At 38.7% G+C, this 21,975-nt stretch overlaps 1 protein-coding gene across 3 annotated transcripts in view; it reads left to right on the top strand.

Annotated features, from left to right (window-relative positions):
• Positions 1–21,975, top strand: part of ZCWPW2 (zinc finger, CW type with PWWP domain 2) — a 143,994-nt gene that overhangs the window by 64,036 nt on the left and 57,983 nt on the right. For all 3 annotated transcript variants that reach the window (XM_010842050.1, XM_010842051.1, XM_010842052.1), the window contains exon 3: positions 5,671–5,830. In XM_010842050.1, the coding sequence (XP_010840352.1) occupies positions 5,671–5,830 (160 nt within the window). The remainder of the gene's footprint in view (positions 1–5,670; positions 5,831–21,975) is intronic.

The raw sequence follows: 21,975 nt of genomic DNA on the forward strand, positions 1-21,975 counted from the left end.
CCATGAAGTGATGGGACCGGATGCCATGATCTTCGTTTTCTGAATGTTGAGCTTTAAGCCAACTTTTTCAGTCTCCTCTTTCACTTTCATCAAGAGGCTTTTTAGTTCCTCTTCACATAGCCAAACATCAGTTCTTAATTAAGAAATATAGATACTGAAATTTCAAATGGGAAGACCAGTCAACTGGCTACAGAGACACTTGGCAGTGTAGCATTATGTGTGTTAATTGTTAGCCTTTGCCCTTACCCCTAACTGAAGGCTCAGAACTCAGTCTTATCAACATCTTGGAGTTACTCTTTCTCAGAATAGTTCACACTCTCCTATAAAGCTAAAAAAGCTAAAGAGAAATTGATACAGAATCAAGAAATGCCTGCTTAATCACTGTATAATAAAAGCAAATAATAGTTAGGAGAACATCACTTTCTTTGTCTGTGGGTCAAGCTCCATGAAAAATCTAATGGTAATAGTCATATTTGTCGCTACATCATACAGTAACACACACTTATAAAAATACTTATGCAGTCTCTTTCCTCTGAGTTATGCCCACTTCAGCTTGAGGATGGGGCTGTCTTCACTGCTAGGAAGAGAAAGCTATAATGTTTAAGAAATCTTAGAAAGAGCAAAGAAATTAAAGGTTAAAAAGAACTTCATATCTCAGTATAGGAAAATACAATGTCAAGCAGAAGCTAGGCATTTTACACAGACATTTTGCAAAGATTTCTCATAAATATGAAAATTAAAGAAAATATATTTGCATTCTAAATACTATGGGCTAAACAGTTCAACTCTGTCTGTAAGTTAGCAAGCCAATCCAGTGTTACTTTTTAGATATAGTGTATATTTTAGGGCTTCCCAGGTGGCACTAGTGGTAAAGAACCTGCCTGCCAGTGCAGCAGATGTAAGAAACCTGAGTTTGATCCCAGGGTTGGGAAGATCCCCTGGAGGAGGGCACAGCAACCCACTACAGTATTCTTGCCTGGAGAGTCCCATGGACAGAGAAGCCTGGTAGGCTATAGTCCGCAGAGTCTGACAAGACTGAAGACTTAGCACACACACATGTATTCATTCATAAATGAGATCTCTATTACATCTTTTTATTAATAGTATTATAAAATATTATTTTATTACTTATTATTTGCATACTTATATACTTTTGTATGTAAATATGTGTGTGTATGTGTAGACATGAGAAATTTCCTTTTCCCATTGGTCCCTGCTGTTAGGTACAGTAAAGAGATTTCCTGGCAAATATAACAGTAAGTTAATGATGATTCCAACTCATCCATTTTGTTTCCTATAGATTAAGGATGAGCTCAAGTAAAATTTGCTATCTCCTTAAACATCCAGACTACAGTTTGAAAAATGTATTTATTTCTTCTCATTGGTTATAAATATATGGCAGCCAATATCATGCTTAAGCTTCAACTTCTGTTGCAGGCAGTAGCTATCTTAGATCATTTCCACCGGATGAGGAAAGTATAAAACATCAGTTTCTTTGTGATATATTTTCTGTTCTTTTGAAATTTCTTGTGCTGCCTAAGTTTCCCACTTCCTGCTGCAAGTGGCTTTCAATACCCAATGTCTGTCTGACCTTGCTGTGTTTGTGTATTTTACCTTCCACCGCCCACAGGCTCTGAGACTGACTGTTCATTTTCCCTTGTAATTCTGATGTCCTTCCCTTGGGTTGTTGACTCTTACTTTCCCTGTCCACCTTCCAGCCCCCACACAGCACTTCAGAATTTCTTCTTGATATGAACACGAAAAACCAGGAAGCAGAAGTGCACAGTGCACTATCAACATCGACAGTTCTGGAACTCAGATTGAGGTCAGAGTGAGGGTGAAACTGGACATCAGCTTCTTTCTTCAGTCACAGCAAATCAGAGCAGATGATGGATGTAGCAGCTGGAGAGAAGTAATCATGTTTTCTACATCTATTGCCTCTGCTCAGCTTTCCCTGCAGTTCGGTACATTCTGTTTTAGCTGAGATATGCAGACTTGGAGTCAGATAATTCCTTTGCACACCTGAAAGTGCCCAAGTTATTTGGACATTTGATAATGCTTTTCATAATTCATCTTCAAATCAGTACTCAGTATTTTCTGTAATATATTTCAAGTAATGAACAGAAGCTTTTCTGTTGGCATCTAATTCTTTTTAGAAGTCATCTCTTTATATTTTATAGAGTAATTAAATTGAACACTCTTAGACCCAATAGATTTCACTTAAAAAATAGTATCAGAATTTGTGTCAGAAAAGTAGCAGCTCATCTAACACATAAAAACTGCCAAATATTTCTTTTTTTTAAAAAAATTTATTTATTTTAATTGGAGGCTAATTATTTTACAATATTGTATTGGTTTTGCCATACATCAACATGAATCCGCCACGGGTGTACATGTGTTCCCCATCCTGAACCCTCTTCCCACCTCCCTCCCTATACCATGCCTCTGGGTCATCCCTTCTTTCATGTGTTAAATATAAGAAATCCATTTCTGAGACTATTTTAAAGTGAATGGAGTAGGTACTGCTTATAATTTTGTATTGGGTTGGTAGTAATCCTTTTTAAAAATTCAGTGAGGTGCAAATCACCTAATATTAAACATGAACCCCTTATGTTTTATAAAGAGTTTATACAAATAGAATGTAACAATCACAGTTGAGTTACTTTTAAAATAGGTATTGATCATGTTGAAGGACCCACTTGTTCCTTGATTTCTTGTAAGTTGGGTGTCTCCATTGCAGCTGTCACTCATTCTCAGTCATTTATCTACCTGTTGAAGTCTTCTTTTGAGTGGACTCCTTCAGAAATGTAGATTTCTAAAATATGTTTAAAATATAAATTGAACTCAAGTTTATCTCTTAAGCACAGTCCAGTATGAGTTGCCAACTACCGGTAAGATGCTGTGATGTGAGCCTGGTGACCCGATGGTCCTCTTCATTTAGGTTCTGAACTCTCACTTGACTTTCCATTATGATTTCCACTTCTTCCCAAGTATTCAACTTCTTTGGATGTCAGGTTGTTGGACTTAGTTTTTCATTCTCTGTCGTGTCCGTGTGTCCTCAGTCATGTCCGACTCTTTGCAACCCTGTTGGCTGTAGCCCACCAGGCTTCTCCGTCCATGGGATTTCCCAGGCAAGAATACTGGAGTGGGTTGCCATTTCCTTCTCCAAAGGATCTTCCCAACCTGGGGATCGAACCCACATCTCCTGCATTATAGACAGAAGATTCTTTACCACTTGAGCTATCCAAGCCCTTTCATTCTCTAGCCCTTGTTTTCTCACAATTCCAGGGGCTAGAAGTCTGAGGTCAGGGTGTCAGCAGGGTTGATTTCTTCTGAGGCTTCTCTTGGCTTGTGGGAGAGTCTCTCTTTTTGTCTTCTTGTGGTCTGTCCTCTGTGTGTCTCTAGATCCTAACCTTCTTTTTTATAAGGAAACTAGTCATGTTGGATTAGGGCCTGCCTTTTAACTTGGTTGCTAGACCCTATCTCTAAATAGAGTCACATTCTGAGATCCTGGGAGTCAGGACTTTGACATATGAATTTGGGTTGGTGAAAGGGAAAGTCAGGTCTCTCAGTCATGCCCGACTCTTTGTGACCCCGTGGACTGTAGCCCACCAGACTTCTTTGTCAGTGGGATTTTTCAGGCAAGAATACTGGAGTGGGTTGCCATATGGGTTGGTAGGATGACATAATTCAGTCCATAATGATGGTACTTTATAATATTTTAATTTGTAAAACCCCAAAATGTGTAAAGTGTATGTTTTTTTAACTTTGAAACAGCACAGTGAGGACCTAGAGTGACAGTAAGGCCTAGTTACCTGCTAGAGGCCTCATGTCTGGTACAAGGCAGAACAAGAAACTGGGCCTTCTAACTTGAACTTCACTGCCTTTCTTGCTCTGCAGTACTGCAAACTGAAGAACTTGATAATTGTACAGTTTTTGTATGCTTGGGTGTATTAGCCATGCATATTTTGAATCTTGATCTGTAAAGTTTAGTCAGATTGCTACTGTGCATCCCTTAGTCACAGGCTTCCCCAGTGGCTCAGCAGTGAAGAATCTGCCTGCAGTTCAGGAGCCACAGGAAATGTGGGTTCGATCCCTGGGTTGGGAAGATCCCTTGAAGGGAAAGGCTACACATTCCAGTATGCTTGCCTAGAGAATTCCTTGGACAGAGGAGCCTGGCGAGCTACAGTCCATGGGGTCACTAAGAATCAGATACAGTTGAAGTGACTGAGCACACACACATGCATTCCTTAATCACAGCTTGCTGATCTTCCTTCTTTATTCTCTGAGCAGTAGGTCAGAGTCTTCTGTGATTGGTAAAAAGGCTAAAACTTAGTGGATGTATATGCTGTTTTTGCCAAGTGGGAAACTGAAATGTATCAAGGAATTTCTGAAGGTTGTGTCATGAAAGAACACACCCCTAGAGATTTGTTTTTAGTGAAGGATAAATGTTATTCACAGTCTTCCCTGGTGGTTCAGGCGGTAAAGAATCCACCTGCAATGTGGGAGACATGGGTCTGATCCCTGGGTTGGGAAGATCCCCTGGAGAAGGGAATGGCTGCCCACTCTCGGATTTGCAGTATTGAGGATGTGTACCATTTGGTCACTGCCGATGGAACATATGTGGTGGGGAGGACAACTGCTGTGGTGGGAGGGTAAAAGCAGAACTGCTGCTTTTGTTTCCACTTTTCCCAAAGTTGCTACACCGTCCAGTGTCAGCACAGCCTGAGTCACCAGTCCCCTTTGGCATCCTGGTTCACAGATTGCTAGCTCTCTCCTACCAAGTCAGTGGGTTAACATTTTAGTAGTTAATCATTACAATTGGTGAGAGTTGATTCAAGCCTGCCATGAATCTGATGACTTTTTCTCTTAACTTTACTGTTCAGTTCAGTTCAGTCGCTCAGTCATGTCCAACTCTTTGTGACCCCATGAATCGCAGCACGCCAGGCCTCTGTCCATCACCAACTCCCGGAGTTCACTCCAACTCACATCCATCGAGTCAGTGATGCCATCCAGCCATCTCATCCTCTGTCGTCCCCTTCTCCTCCTGCCCTCAATCCCTCCCAGCATCAGAGTCTTTTCCAATGAGTCAACTCTTCGCATGAGGTGGCCAAAGTACTGGAGTTTCACCTTCAGCATCATTCCTTCCAAAGAACACTCAGGACTGATCTCCTTCAGAATGGACTGGTTGGATCTCCTTGCAGTCCAAGGGACTCTCGAGAGTCTTCCCCAACACCGCAGTTCAAAAGCATCAATTCTTCAGTGCTCAGCTTTCTTCACAGTCCAACTCTCACATCCATACATGACCACTGGAAAAACCATAGCCTTGACTAGACGGACCTTTGTTGGCAAACTTTACTGTTAGCAGTGCCTAAATGTCTCTTAGCGCCCCTGGAAATCATTCTTTTGTCTCATGATTCTTTCTTCTCACATCTTATGAATATCTTCAGTATGTGACTGTTTGAAAACTTTCTATATTTACAGAGATACAACTGATTACTTGTATCATTTGAATATTCTACTTAAAAGACTAAAGTATGAATATGTTTAAAATTTGTAAAAAAGTTATTAAAATTCAAAGGAGGAAGTTTGACAGATGATTGTGATAGATGTATTAATGTCTGCCCTTTTTAAAACATGAAAATAATTAAAAATATTTTCTTTTGAAAGTTGGCCAGGGATACTTTGCCCTGACCCTTTTAAAGGGAAGTATGTGACCCATGACCTGGATGGAGATGTTGAACAATATCACGTAGAATTCCTGGGTGATCCACATTCGAGAACATGGATAGATGCGGAGTTTGTCGGACATTATAGTATCACGTTAAAGGTAGGTACAGTAATGTCAAAACTTTCTTCTTCTTCTACTTGTTTTTAATGATGACTATTTTCTCTCATATCCTAAAAGGTATATAGTTTTTTACTTTTATGTTTATATGAACAGAATAGTATGTACTATTTGTTTAAACTTGAATATTGGTATTTTTAAAACAGCCTTTTCAAAGAAAGTATGAATATAAAAATAGCTACGAGGTAGTTTTAAATTTTATTTCTCTAATGGCTATATAGTATAAATCAACAGAGCGCTCTCTATAATTGCCTTTTGAAACAGTTTTAAGATTATCATTCGATAATTCTTCAGTTCTCTTGAGAAAACTCTTAAGTTATAGCCCTAGCTCACAGGAAAGATTAATTATGGAATGCAACCAGATTTTTTCAAATTTCAAACAGAATATTTCATTATACTAACTCCTTCAGTATTTTTTTATTCTTTTTAAACTTTTTAAAACACAGTCTGCAATTAATAAATAGACTGAATTCTCAAGTTGATGAGAGTAAGTGAATTGAACCTATTTTCATGGGTTTGGTTTAGTTATTATAAATTAATTCAATTATCTATATCTGTATTCTAATACTGAAACTTTCCATCTGCAAACTATGCTTTCATTAGAAATCTGATTAAAAAGTAGATGTCAAAAATATGAATGCCTTTGATTCAATTTGGATGGTTCCTATTGTAGAGTGAGAAGTATATATATATTCAGATATACATATAAATGTATGTACATTTATGACATGCCATTTAGTCCACAGTATATGTAAATCTGTGGGAATTTGAGGTACTTGCTGAGGGACTTTACTGAATCTCTGACCATACTGTATCTTTGTTCCTTTCAGCTTAAAAGCAGTGGGTAGGGAAGGCTGACTCAGTAGAAATGTTTGTGTGGAATAACACCACATGCATTCCTTTTTGGTGGCTGTGAGCCAGTCATGTTGTATGAGGCACCTCTCCACTCACTTGTTGCCTGGGCACTTCTGCGGACACCCTCAGGAGACAGAGGGGAATGTTCTCCCTCTGTGCCCCTCCCCTTTTCTAAAAGACACAGAAGCCTTCCAGCTTCTCATGGAGCAGAACTTAGAGTCCCAAATGTTTGACAAGTGTGATAAAGAGCAGAGCATTCTTCAAAAATTATATTTAAACATATGTAAAAAATCAAAGTGTAGACAGAAAACAACAAAATTCTGTAAAGCAGCTAACCTTCATTTAAAAAATGAATAAATTTTTAAAAAAATCAATGTGTATTTTTAGTTGTCTGAACTAGCGTTACTCTCAGGATTTGAGTTCTGTCAGGATAAATTTAAGTAGTCGGATTCCAGTGAGCATACCATTGGTCCCTGGGACAAGGAAAAAATCTGCTGCAAAACAAAACTAAACTCAAGAATAAGAACCCATAATAAGGTCTGAAAACATTAAAGCAAACTTAAAAAATTTTGCAAATACCAGGAATTCAGGGTGCTTAAATTAAACAGGTTCCTAAAGCAAGAATGAGGACAGAAAAAAATAAAGCATTTGTTTCATGTCTCTGGTGCCTGGGTGAATAACTCCCTGGGTACCCATGGACTCTGGGAAGGCTCTTGCCTCTGCTGTGATTCACAGTACCTACCTATAGGCTCTTATCTCTTACTCTCTTCTTGTTTGTGTCTTCTTCTTCCTGTCCTTTCTTGGAGCTGATAAAATGAGAATGCCTTCTTCTGTGAGTCTCTTCTTTCAAGACTGAAATTTTAGTTTCCCTTTACCTCAGTTGGCACATGCCCGGCTGTCCTGATGTGCTCAGATCCCCTACTCCTGGCTACCTAAGGATCTCCACTTGCCAGAAAGGAGACTCACAGATGATTGACACCTCATTATTCCAATGAAAAATCAGGGAGCAGAAAGGAAAGAGGTCAGCTCAGGAAATGCTGACAACCATGATAGGAAAATGGTCAAAAGTCATCCATATAAGAAATCATTTCAAAATGAATAACATCAAACTACGTAATACCCAGGGGTGACTGAGATATCCCTGTCCCTTGGAGATGGAGATAGTACTGACTCCAACCTGCACTTCAGTTGCCTAGACTTGCCAGGAATTTAATGCATTATGTCCTCTCTTCACTGGGGCTCCTTCCTCCCCAGATACTGTGTCTGCACTGTACTCCATCGATCCAGATACTAAATTCACACTTGTGCCCCCATAAAAATATCACTCACATGAAAATAACATGTATTAAACAATATAGACCTTCTTCAGGATTTTTGTAGAAGAGATGGAGAATGGTTGCACATTACACTTACCATCTCAGCTCCTTTTCTAAAAGCAGACAAACAATGATAAGCATGTATAGCTCTCACTGCTCAAATTGACTACATCTTACTTCATATATTATTTCAACATTAATTTCTCCTTATTTGTATCAGCTTAGTTTAACAAGTGATTAAATACTATTTCAGAGTTTTCACTGACTGTGGATTATATCTATTTTGTGTGTGTTTTATGGTGGGAGAGTCTCTTCTAGAAAGACACTATATGCATTTATGAGAAAATAGAATATTTTTTCATTTTAGATTCTGAAAATGTTAACTATTCTCCTTTACTTCATGTTTGTCTAGGCTTTTGCTTTTTTTTTTTTTTTGGTAGTCACTAGAAAGTTGTTACGTTTATGGGACCACTGACAATTTCATTGTTGAAAGCACAACAGAGCTCTGTTGCTGTGAATGAATATGTATATGAATGTACGGTTGATAAACTTTTCCCCATTAAATAAAATTACTCATCGATATACTGCGATATATTTTAGAAAAAAAGTTGAAGGCCATATTTAGATTCTGTATTTGTAACTTATGTTAGTTTAGTCATACATTTTATTTTTTAACTTACTAGAAAATCAGTAAAGATAGGTGAAATCCCCTTCCCCCTTTTTAAAAAAACATTGATTCCCTTATGGTATATATGCAGAATACATGTCACTCTGGTAATTACTCAGAGAATATAGACATGACATGTGCTAGATAACTATTAGAGTTAATGCGTGGAGTACAATTCATTCCCCAATTAGCACAAATGTTTTTTCTTTTATATTTAGTAGGTCCATGTCTGCAGAACCTACTACTTGCAAATTTATTCTTTTGCTCGATAGACTACATGACTTAGTTTAGCATTTCTTAAGCCTGGCTTTGCATTAGAAGGCTTTATAAAGTGATAACAACAACAAAAATAACAGCAAAACACAGCAGTGCTAGCACTGTGTTCTACTGGATCACTTAAATTAGAAGGTCTTGGATTAAGGCCAGGTCCCTCAGATGAATCTGATGTGCGTTTCAGAGGGAGACAGAGAGAGAGAGAGAGAAGCACTAAGTTTTCTCAACTTGAGGCATCAGAGTTTTGTTGGTTTATTTCTGTGTGCACGCTTAGTCATTCAGTCGTGTCTGACTCTTTGTGACTCCATGGACTATGGCCCTTCAGGCTCCTCTGTCCGTGGGATTTTCCAAGCAAGAATATTGGAGTGGGTTGCCATTTCTTCCTCTAGGAGATCTTCTTGACTTAGGGATCGAACCTGCATCTCCTACTTCTGCATTGGCTGGTTTCTTTACCCCTGAGCCACCTGAGAAGTCCTTGGCTTATCTCTGCTAGTGCAGTGATATAACTGTGGTCATGGCTCACTGTTTCAGGACGCCTTTCTCCTACTTCGTTTGTTAGTCTTTCACTTTGGTTTTCCTGGAGATGATGCCGACTGCCATAGCCTCACATGTCTAACCCAGAAATCAGAGTTTTTCTGAACAAAGCTTTAAAGTCATACTGGTTATTCAGCACTATACATAATTTATAGATATTGCTGATAAAACTGATGTATAATTTAAATGTAATATTTATAGCATGTTTTAGTTGATCATCTATCTTATAGGTTATTACTGGACATAAATAATGTACTCTAACCATGCCTGTTTGTTTTTTTTTTTAATTTTATTTTTAAACTTTACAATATTGTATTAGTTTTGCCAAATATCGAAATGAATCTGCCACAGGTATACATGTGTTCCCCATCCTGAACCCTCCTCCCTCCTCCCTCCCCATACCATCCCTCTGGGTCATCCCAGTGCACCAGCCCCAAGCATCCAGTATCGTGCATCGAACCTGGACTGGCAACTCGTTTCATACATGATATTATACATGTTTCAATGCCATTCTCCCAAATCTTCCCACCCTCTCCCTCTCCAACAGAGTCCATAAGACTGTTCTATACATCAGTGTGTCTTTTGCTGTCTCGTACACAGGGTTATTGTTACCATTTTTCTAAATTCCATATATATGCATTAGTATACTGTATTGGTGTTTTTCTTTCTGGCTTACTTCATTCTGTATAATAGGCTCCAGTTTCATCCACCTCATTAGAACTGCTTCAAATGTATTCTTTTTAATGGCTGAGTAATACTCCATTGTGTATATGTGTCATAGCTTTCTTATCCATTCTTCTGCTGATGGACATCTAGGTTGCTTCCACGTCCTGGCTATTATAAACAGTGCAATGCCTGTTTGGATTACACTTTTCTAGTTCTTTATACTGCCAAGAAAATTAAGTATTGCACTCCTGGTGCTGGGAGGCTCTTGTGGTAAAATTTAACTTTTTTCGTCCATGATGTGAGTGGATTTTTTTTGGCTATGTATTTCAACAGTCTGCTGTCTTCTCTGTGGAGGATATACCTGTAGATGTGCAAGCACTTCTTTGGGTATTAGATGTCATTTGGTAGTGTGGAGCTGCCTGTGTTTTGCAGGGAAATGAAAAGGGAGCAATGTGGTATTGCTAAACATGCGCTCCACAACTCCTAGAATTTTGCTTCCTGATTGGGGTGGTCATTAATACTGTTCACCAAAGTGTTCCAGGTTTCTGCCTCCCTGTTATAAAGTAGAGATGCACGTCTGATACTCTTGTGCATGTGAGGCCAAAGAGTTATGAGTGAGTGAGGAATATCTGAGCATATGATTGTGTCCAGTGCAACATCCTGTAGACTTCTGTCTTGTGGCTCCATGATTGATAATGTTTGAAATTTTGGTTTGCTGCTCTCTCAGCCTGGATCCCTGGACTACTCTTAGCAAAGGCCTCCACTGCCAACAAATAACAGATGTGCAGTGTGAAGAAGAAATAAACTGGCCTATGTTAAGTCCCTAGGATTATTCTGACAGATAATTAATGATAGCAGAGAGGATGTTACAGTTCTTTGTAACCTGTATCTTTAGAAGAAGCATTCCTGAAGCTTCAGTACTCTTCAGAATATGGCCAGATGACTGAGGTCACATTACTCTTAATTTCTCCCAGTCTGTAAATAGAAATAACACAACCTATAGTAATTTAGGGGCTTCGCCAATGACTCAGTGGTAAAGAATCCACCTGCAGTGAAGGAGCTGCAGGAAATGCAAGTTTGATCCCTGTGTTGGGAAGATCCCCAGGTGGAGAGCTTGGCCACCCACTCCATTATTCTTGCCTGGAGAATCCCATGGACAGAAGAGGCTAGTGGGCTACAGTTCATAGGGTTGCAAAGAGTCAGTCGCAGCCGTAGCAACTTAGCACATATGGTAATTTATCAAATACTTTGGTTTCTTTCCTGTATTATGATAAACATATGGATAGAAATTACCACCAGTGATGATACACTGAATGTAAATTTGGTCCAGTAAATGTCCCCCAGTGGAGGGCTCTGATTGTCAGCATGTACTGCAGTGACTCCAGAAACCAAACAGGCCCATGAATAGCAGTTATGGATCTGAATCCATACCGTAGGTCAGGGACTGGGTGGATCTTTGTATAATAATATAATGCAATAATGTATCATATGTATATGTAATACACTTATATATACATATTATAATAAAACACTGCATTTGTTATAATAAATGTAGTATTTAAAGGCGCACGGCACCCCGTGAAGCAGGCATCATCACTGTTGCCGTATGCAGGAGCTGAGTCAGGCTGCGTGTCTGACCCAAGGCCAGGCAGCTGCTGGGGGACGGGGCAGTGCCTGGTGCCAGTGTGTCTAACCCCAAAGTCCATTCTTCTGTTTTACGCCTTACCAGCTTGCACATGCATAAGCATCAGCCTAATTTATTGTTGAATGTTTTCCACATTTGCACCTAATAAATGAGGAACATTTTCACCTTTTAATCCTAATATGCGTGTTGAATGATGGCAGTTTCTGGTCGACTTGTTTTTTATTTGCTGCTTGATGTTCCCCTTTGCAGGACTAGTGGCCAAGCAGAACTCTTGCTGTTTTCAAATTACAATTGCAATAGTCATTTGACATGTCTAGATTAGCATCTATTTGAGCAAGTGTTTTGCTTCTCAGATTTTATTAGGATTCAAACTCTAAGAATGTAGTCTTTAAAAAGGATTAGCAAATTAGTTTATAACTAGATCATCAGGCAGCATTTTGCTCTTAGAGTAATGAAGTAAAACAGGATACAAATTTACTTAGCTTGCTGTCTGTGGAAAGCCACATTTGCCAGAAAAAAAGTGTACATATGTGTGTGTGTGTTTGCACCATGTTCCTGTTGGCAAATAAGCTGTTATAGCTACCAAACTCTCAGTAAATTTTTATCATTCTGATTCCATATTTAGTATAAAATATGTTGTAATTTTGGTATTATTGGATTAAGATTTTTGTTTGTTTGCTTGTTTTCTAAGCATCCTTTAATTTTTGACCTGAAGAAAGTTTAAGGGAATTAGAACATGTTTTTATAGGTATGAATTATTTGTGAATAATCTGCCAAGAAAACTCACTGAAATGTATTAGGAGAAGAATGAAGTTGTCATAGTGATTAAAAGGCAGGCTCTAGAACCCAGTCCTTTGGGTTTGAAGGTTGGCTGTCTGCTTACTAGATGTTTTTCCTGAAGCAAGTCATTCCTGAAGCAAGTCATTTACCTTTTACCAGTCCCACACACCTCATCTTAAAATGGAAGTTATAATAGTAGATGCTTATAGAGTTGTCATAGGGTTAACTGAGGTTACATGTATAAAGCACTTAGCATGGTGCTTATCATATAGTAGGCTTTTAATAAACATTAGTTCATGCTGTCATTGGAAGTACAGGTGAAATACAGGCTACATTATTTATTTCTTCTTCCTGGAAACCCACATCTACAGGAGAGAGTACCAAAAAAAATTTTTTTACCAAGAATAGTAAGGTGGAGAATAATATCTTTTCTTCTGACTAAGATTTTATGTGAAAAATAACATGATTTTAGTGTTTTTTTTATCAGCCAATACCTTCCTCCCCAAAATTGACAGAGATAGGGGGAAGCCTGGCGTGCTGCAATTCATGGGGTTGCAAAGAGTCGGACACGACTGAGCAACTGAACTGAACTGAGGGCTAAGTGATCATGTTATTCTTTGATTTTTCAGCACGTGACTGGAAGTGGTCATTGCTGTGGTGCTTTTCTACTTTAGTGTGAAAAAAGTGGTGAGACTTCTTGAGAGCAGGACATAGGTTAGAGCCTTCTTAATCTGACTTCTTGGTGAATGAATTGTCCCCAGTATCAGCAATGCCTCAAGAATACTTTAGTTTTCTCTGATGGAATTTGGAAGGAGACTAGGAAATATTATCTTTTATGTTCTTTGCAACTGAATAAAACCAGTTTTTTTTTTCCCTATATCTCTATTCTGTCTCTTTGATTCAGTCATATTTGTATATGCTGACTTTGCTGCTCCAAATAAATTCTTGAATTCACTTCTGTCATCTCTCAACTTCATCTCTTATGAATTTAGAGAGCTGTGAACTTGTACTGAAGTTAAAAGTCCAAATGCACATAATATGACCAACTTTACTCAGTTGATAAAGGAAGGAACAGAGGGGCTACCTTTCCCATCATCAAATGCAGGAAAAATGTATTAAACAACAGCCAGCTTTCTCACGTTCTTCAGCAGACAGCAATAATCTTTCCTAAGGAATTCTCAACTTTCTAGAAGTGCTTATTTTCTGTTAAAGAAACCAGAGTCAGATTATTGTTTTTAAACCAAAATATAAGTCTCACTAAATTGTCTTCAAGGTAATTTAATCCCTTATGAGTAATTTAATCCCTTATGAAATAAAGCTGCCGTATAATGAGATGTTTCTGTTGAGCTTGTTAAATTAGTAAAAGGTTGCAGAGTAACTGTTTGATGCTTCAAGGAATGGTGATGTCCAAAACTCAAAACCATGGAACTGAAAGTCTACAATTTATGTATTGACTTCTCTTTTCTTTAATTTGTCCACTTTAAAAAAAGTATCTTCTGACCAGTTACTAGGAACAGTCTGTGACTCAGGCAAAACCCTAAACAGTGCAGATTAAACTAACTTTGAAAATAAATTCCAGAACTACCACTTCCTTCCCATTTTGTTCAGCTCACAGTATATGAGCTGATTGTGTCACATATTTAACCATCCTCTTCTCCTGGCTCTCCCACCTGCTTGTGTGATTCTATTTTTAAATAGAATCTGAGCATCTGTCTGTAATAAATACAACATTTGTTTTCCCACAAACACATATTCCCTAAAAAACAAGCAAATGTGGAGTAGAAAACAGCAGCCAAGAATGTTAACTCTTTTAGGCTCATGTCTTGAGATCCTTTAAACCAAGCCTGACTGTTTTAGGTATCAGAGCAAATGAACACATGATTTAAACCCTTTCTCCCTCTTGTATTTAACATCCCAGCTGCAGCAGGCAGCCTGGCCAGAACCCTAGGAGACAGTGGCCCTGGAGATTTCACAGACCTTAAAAGTTATCAGTTGACCCAACACTCACTTCCTGTGGTTTGTTTATCAATATATTACTGCTACTTCACTGTCATTTTTATTGTTGTAATATTGGAGTGGGTTACTGTTTCCTTCTTCAGGGGATCTTTCTGACCAAGGGATCAAACCCACGACTCCTGCTTGGCAGGAGGACTCTTTGCCACTGAGCCACCTGGGATGCCCATTATCAATTTAGCAGTGAAATGTGTGTATGCCCATTTGCTGTGGACTTAAGGATACATTCACTTTTGTGAAATAAAAATTCTACAGCTTGAGATAAAAGTATGTGAGATACTTTAAATTGTACACAATAAATTAAGGTTTTTATTTTTTAATTGTGATAAAATACATGTAACGTAAAATTTACCATTTTAACTGTGTATCTAGTGGTGATTTAAGTTTGTAACTCCTGATTAATAATCCTAGAAAAAAATTTTCCTAAGCAATGTAAATATGACCCAATACAGAAAATGCCAGATGGTAGTTTCCTATCATTTTCAACACAATTTATTTCTTATGATAATGACCTACAAGCTCTTCATAACATCATCTTTGAGGTTTGTGCGACGATATCGCCTTCTAGTGAAATATCATTTTATAGTCACTGAGCCCATGAATTCTGGAGCCAGACTGCCTGTGTGTGAATGCCAGCTCTCTCGCTCACTGGCTCTGTGAACTTGTGTCGAAACTAAGTGCCTCCATTCCCTTATGTGTAAAATGAGAAAAGTACCTACCTTGCAAGCTAGTTGGGAAGTTAAAAAAAAAAAAAAAAGAAACTGTTTGTGAAGTGCTTCAGATTGTACCTGACACTTCGTACTACATAAGCAGCCCTGGATATATTAGTGGATACAAACAACAATGGACTCATTAATAGTAGAACTGCTCTGGACATAAAGTACACAGTCAGCTCCTCCCTGTTGTTGATAACAGTTTCTGTCTTGTTTTCTTGGACTTCAGAGACTATATGATAAATGTTTACATTCTGATCATTTATGACACTGATAACCAACATTTAAAAACTGCTTTACAATTTATAAAGTACCTTTTAATGTATGCTGTCTCATGGGATTTTCGTTTATTGTTAAGGAAGTTAGGTCTCACGTTACGTGACTTGCCTGAGGTCAAACAGCAGCAGAACTGGGACTCAAGCCCAGGTCTTCTGACTGCGAGTTCCAGGTTTTTGCATTATGTGACAGCCTGCTTGGTTTACATTGGACCATCTGTTTCTAATCTTTACAAGCATACCAAATTCGTAATAAGCTATCATCTATAAACTGGAAAATCACAGAGCCCTTCTTATTGGTCTCCTGGTGTTAATTCAGCCAACTTGATTAATTAACTTAATCTTTAGCCAGGGCTTTTCAAAGTTGGACAAAGATGTGACAGATCTCTTCACCTTTAGTGCACTGATTCTTAGCCAAGGATCTTGGGCCTCTGCATGGCTGTCACTAAAACTTAGTATTTATTTCATTCCCTTGTAACCTTAGAAGTAATTGGTTATTATTAATGCAAACTTTGGTATCCTGATACCAGGGTTTGTTTTTTGTTGTTGTTTGTTTGTTTTACTCTAGTTTTGTTTGCCAAACTTACTCATCATCACATTCTCCTATAGAATTCTTTAAAAGTGTATATTCCTGAGGGATTTCCTTGGTGGTCCAGTGATTAAGAATCAGCCTTCCAATGCTGAGGACACAGGTTTGATCATTGGTCAGGGAACTAAGATCCCAAAGGCTGTGGAGCAGCTAAGCCTCTGTGCTGCAGCTACTGAGCCATGCTGTCTAGATCCTCAGGAGCCTCAACAGGAGAAGCTTGCAAGCTACAGCGAAGACCCATTGTAGTCCATATATGTATTCCTGAACCTGCATCCTGGGGAGTGTCTGAGGAACCACTCTGTAGCAGATTGTCTCCCCATATACCTATGCTCTGCTTTACTACAATTAGCTAAAGAAGAGATACATAAAAACATGTGTTATTTTTATTGTGTTTACCTTGTGGAATATAAGTCTTCTCAGGTGGCACAGTGGTAAAGAATCTGTCTGCCAATGCAGGAGATGCAAGAGATGCAGGTTCAATCCCTGGGTCGGAATATCCCCTGGGATAGGAAATGGCAACCCACTCCAATATTCTTTCCTGGAAAATCCCATGGAGAGAGGAACCTGGTGTGCTTTATTAATGTTTTTGAGTCCATGTGCTAAAGAAGCAAGGCAAAGCTTCAGCAAAACTGTGGTATTGGATACCCTGTCCCTTTAAATAGTTTCTCTCTTGGTGGTGACTGATTTTTTCATTGCTGTAGTAGCTGGAGGCCTCTTTCTTTCTCTCGTCTCTCAAAATCTGGTCTACACATTAAATGACAGAAGTATTCACTGTATGAAAAGGGATATCAGTCCAGATAACAGACCAGCCTGAAATGTTAGTCTGTGTGTGTATGTATGTGCATGTGCTCAGTCAGTCAGCTGTGTCCGACTGTAGCCTGCCAGGCTCCTCTGTCCATGGGATGTCCCAGGCAGGAATACTGGGGTGGGTTGCCATTTCCTACTGCAGGGCATCTTCCTGACCTAGGGATCGAACTCACATCTCTTGTGTCTCTTGCATTGGCTGGTGGATTCTTTACCACTGCGCCACCAGGGAAGCCCCAAAATGTTAGACTAGGGCTCCTTTAAAAACAACATACAGTGGTTGTTTATCCATCTTGTTAGGAAAAAAAAACTTAGATATTCAAAATACTTAGAAAACACATGTTAAAGTCCAGATGAATGAAGAGCTTAGCTGGAAGCCTGTGGGTTTTCTAATTTGTCCATTGGGGCTGTTTTACCTAAAGCTGCTTGACTTCCTTCCCCTCCCCCTCCCCAAAGTTCAGGACCTGCTCAGGCATGTGTCAAACCAAGTAATGGAATCACCTTAAAGGTTTGACTGTCACATTTTCTTATTCTTTCCTTTCTGCCTAATTTCTCCCCTAGTACTCATAGCATTCTTGGTATTATCTTTGAAGTTGATGTAGGGGATCAGACTAAACAGAGCTGGAACTTTGTTGGGGGGAAGGGAGGTCAACTGGCTCATACTTTTCAGTTTTTTTGGATGTGGGAGACCTAAGTTATTTTGATCTTAAAATCTGGCTGAATTAGAGTAAGCAAATTCCTATTTATGATTTTGAAACCATTATTGCTTCCAGGACTCAATAATTTGAATGGGCTGTCTAAATCATCCAGAACCTGTATTAAAGATGGCAGGTAACAGAGGAGGCAGGTGTTACGAAGCCCAGGCATGTGAAGTGCACAGAGGTTCCTGTGACTATCTTCTAGTTGGCATCAGAGGAATGAGAATGTTCTTACTGTTAAGATTGCTGGTTGCTATTGCGGAAATCCAATTTAAGGAAGACAAGACATCCTTATGATTAACTTCCTACTGAACTTCTTTGAAAGTTGCTTCAGTAGCTTCTTGAAAGCTACTGTAAACAGTAGCTTTGGCCTGATAGGAAATGGGTGTTGCATCACGGGTTGAGTCAGTGAGGTACACTGGAAGTTTGAGTGTATAAACAGCAACAGTCAACAGAAATCCTTAAGCAGAGGACTTTACTGGGTGGTGGTGTTGGTCCCCAAACGTTTAGGAGAGATGCCTTTCAAAGGAAAATTATTTTGTATTTCTTTAGGTTATAAAGTCTGTGAATTATCCCCCCATGCTTCTAAAGACATATTATAACTTAAAGTAATAAAATAGTAAGGTAATGGTCAGTATTTAAAGCTGTTTCAATGAATTTGTGAAATCCAATACAACAGTCTCAGTACTTAGGATTCCAGTTTTCCAGATTTTTATTATATTCTCAACACTGTGTCTGAAAGATACATTTCATAAATTATAAATACTTATATTTGCAGCTAACTTTGTTATTAATATCATCAAAATTTGAATCGACAGTATTGGATAGTAGCTGCTCTGTGGTATCCATAGGATTTTAGTGAGGCTCTGCCATCCCCTCGAATAGGTCATATTAAGATGATTTGCTTGAATTTAATTTTAAAATTAGGTAGTATTTTTTTTGCATAACACTTAAAGTACTTGAAATTAGACACTATTTTTTTTCAAGAAAAAATGCTATTAACATCATAGGATAAATCAGTGGTTCATGAAATACTATACAGATCTGACTTCTTACCAGAAAATGAAGTTTAACATCATCTTAGAAATAATATCAGGGACTTTCCTGGTAGTTCAGTGGTTAAAACTTCGAGCTTTCAATGCAGGAGCTGCAGGTTCAATCCTTGGTCAGAGAGCTAAGATCCCACATGCTGGGCAGTGCAGCCAATAAATAAATAAATAAACTTTAAAAAAAAAAGTAATATCACCATATTATAATGCCAGATAGTCATGTTTATACATTTTTCTTTTACTGTTCTAGGGATAATCACATAATTCAGGATTAAAATGTAGCAACCTTTTATTTTCATCTCCAATTTTCTGTCTGGGCTCTGCTCATACCACCATAAACAAAAAATGTCTATTTATAATACTCAAAATAGTTACTGAGCTCCTATTACTTGCACTGATTCTAGGCTCAGAATTTATCAAAACAGACAAAATTTAAATGCCATCAGATGACTTAAATTAGTGGAGTGAGACATGCAGTTAACAAAGTTTTTAAAGACAGATACACTGTGTTAGCTGTTGATGAGTGCCATAGGGAGAAATTAAGGGAGAGCAGTAGACAGGCAGAATGAAGGAGCAGAGCGCCCAGCCAGCGGGGAGAGGAAAGACCACCTGGAGAATCCTGCACTAGGAGATCCTTCGCCATAGCCAACCAGACACCAGGTTGATAATAATTCTTGTTTCGATTATATTTTTCCCTTTAATTTATTCCAAAAAGTGGTCATATTTCTTTTATTCTCATCTCTCAGGGATGTTTTCTGTTGGGATCAAAAGCAGAGCTGACCTGTCTCTTTGACCTGAGCTCCCTGAATCTGGGCATGGGGCAGGCAAGAGCATGCAGGCAGAGAAAATCCTTTCAGACCTGGAAGATGACAAGGGTCTGCCATTGCCCTGGGGAATGGAGTACCTCACAAAAGAAGAGTGCAAGGTGCGCTGGGAGGTTGATGGTTTCCAGCCTCAGAAAGGACCCTTTGGGCCTGAAGAAGTTGTGATTGCCTGACTCGAGGGATTTGAATAGAGATGTTATTTATGGAAGCCTTATGGGTTGAGGAGTAATGATCTCTCCTCACTCTTCAGGCACCATCTTTCCCTCCCAATTTACAGGAACCTAGAGAAAGTAAGCGGTGGCCCCAAAATGAGCAAGATCAAATTTCTTATCCTTGTTGGACAAGGACTGGCACATTCAATTTTATTTAGCAAAAATAAGGTCATGTGACATTGTGCACACATTCAAGTTTGAGAAGTGAGATTTATCTTGCTACAACTCCAAGTAATTATTGAGTTGTCCAAAAAATTCATTGAGTTTTTTCTATAAGAGAGAGTATGGAAAGAGAGTATGGAAAAACCCAAATGAACTTTTTGGCCAACCCAATATCTTGATTAATTTTTATGGGGAGAAGCAATCTTAAATACAAAACAACAGAAGATACGAATTTCTGCCTGACTGCAGATTTCTCTTCACTGGCCTTATTGGGTGGACAGACACATAGGTATTCTTTGCTTTGAATGTGCTACCTCGTGATATAGAGATAGCACGCATCTTTGTCAGAGAGTCAGAAGTTACTTGGAACAAGATCATATGGGACAGTAGTTAGTTTCAGATGTAACAGCAGAGTGATTTAATTATACATGTATCTATTCTTTTTCAAATTCTTTTCCCATTTAGGTTATTACAGAGTATTGAGCAGAGTTCCCTGTGCTGTACAATATGTCAATCTCAAACTCCCAACCTGTCCCTCCCCTTTCTCCTACCTAGTAACCATAAATTCATTCTCAAAGTGTTTGAGTCTGTTCCTGTTTTGTGAATAAGTTCATACCACTTTTTTAGATTCTGCATATAAATGATGTCATCTGTGTGTCTGTATGGTACTTACTTCACTTAGTGTGATCATCTCTGGGTCCATCCATGCTGCTGTCCATGGCATTCCTTTTAATGCTGCTAAGTCACTTTAGTGGTGTCCGACTCTGTGCAACCCCATAGATGGCAGCCCACCAGGCTCTGCTGTCCCTGGGATTCTCCAGGCAAGAACCCTGGAGTGGGATTCCTTTTAATAGCTGAGTAGTATTCCATTACAGAGAAGGCAATGGCATCCCACTCCAGTCTGCTAAGAGTCGGACACGACTGAGCGACTTCACTTTCACTTTTCACTTTCACGCATTGGAGAAGGAAATGGCAACCCACTCCAGTGTTCTTGCCTGGAGAATCACAGGGACTGGGGAGCCTGGTAGGCTGCTGTCTATGGGGTCGCACAGAGTCGGACACGACTGAAGCAACTTAGCAGCAGCAGTATTCCATTATATGTATGTACTACATCTTCTTTATCATTAAAAAGAACTTTAAAAAACCCCTACAGTTGACCCATGAAAAACTCGAGAGCCAGGGGCATCAACCCTCTGCAGTTGAAAATCTACCTTCACAGTGGTCATTGACTAAAGTGACTTAGCACACACGCATGCACCGTGATCATCAAAGTTCACCAGTTCTGCACCCGCAGATTCAACCAACCTTGGGTCATGTAGTATAGCAGTACATATTGAATGAAAACTCTACATAAAAATGCGATTGCAAAGTTCAGACCTGTGCTGTTCAAGGGTCAATTTCTAAAATTTGTAGGAAAATAAAACGTGGAAGAGGGATCGGATCTGTGTCTCCTGAGTCTCCTGCCTTGCAGGCAGATTCTTTACCACTGAGCCATAAAGAATCTAGGGTAAGCCCAGATATGGGAGAGGGAGTTGGGCCTATAAAATATAGAATTATAATAACTCTCTAGTAGTTAAAGCAGTTTGATTTTAACAGTTATTTGATAGATTAATAGAACAACGTAAAGTTCAAAAGTACATGAAAATACTTAATGGTAAGGTTGTATTCAAGTAGTTTTTTAAAGGTTGTTATTGTTTAATAAATTATATATGTACAGATGGCTAAATTAGTTCTAGAAGGATGAAAAATTTAAATGAAAAAGAAAACACAATTATACTAACACATAAACTAAAAATAGGAGAAGATATTTGTAGTACATATAGCAAAGGGCTACTTCTTTAACACATAAAAATCTCTTACAAATCAATGAGAATGCAACCAATATAAATATTAACAGGATTTGAACAGTTATTCCATAGAAAGGAAAATATAACTGGCTTTTAGCCTATTATACGGAATGAAGTAAGTCAGAGAAAGACAAATATCAAATATTAATGCCTGTCTATGGAATCTAGAAAGACGGTACTGATGATCCTATTCGTGGGGCAGCAA

Source organism: Bison bison, unplaced genomic scaffold (assembly GCF_000754665.1).
Source record: "Bison bison bison isolate TAMUID 2011002044 unplaced genomic scaffold, Bison_UMD1.0 scf7180017864171, whole genome shotgun sequence".
Classification (NCBI taxonomy): domain Eukaryota; kingdom Metazoa; phylum Chordata; class Mammalia; order Artiodactyla; family Bovidae; genus Bison; species Bison bison.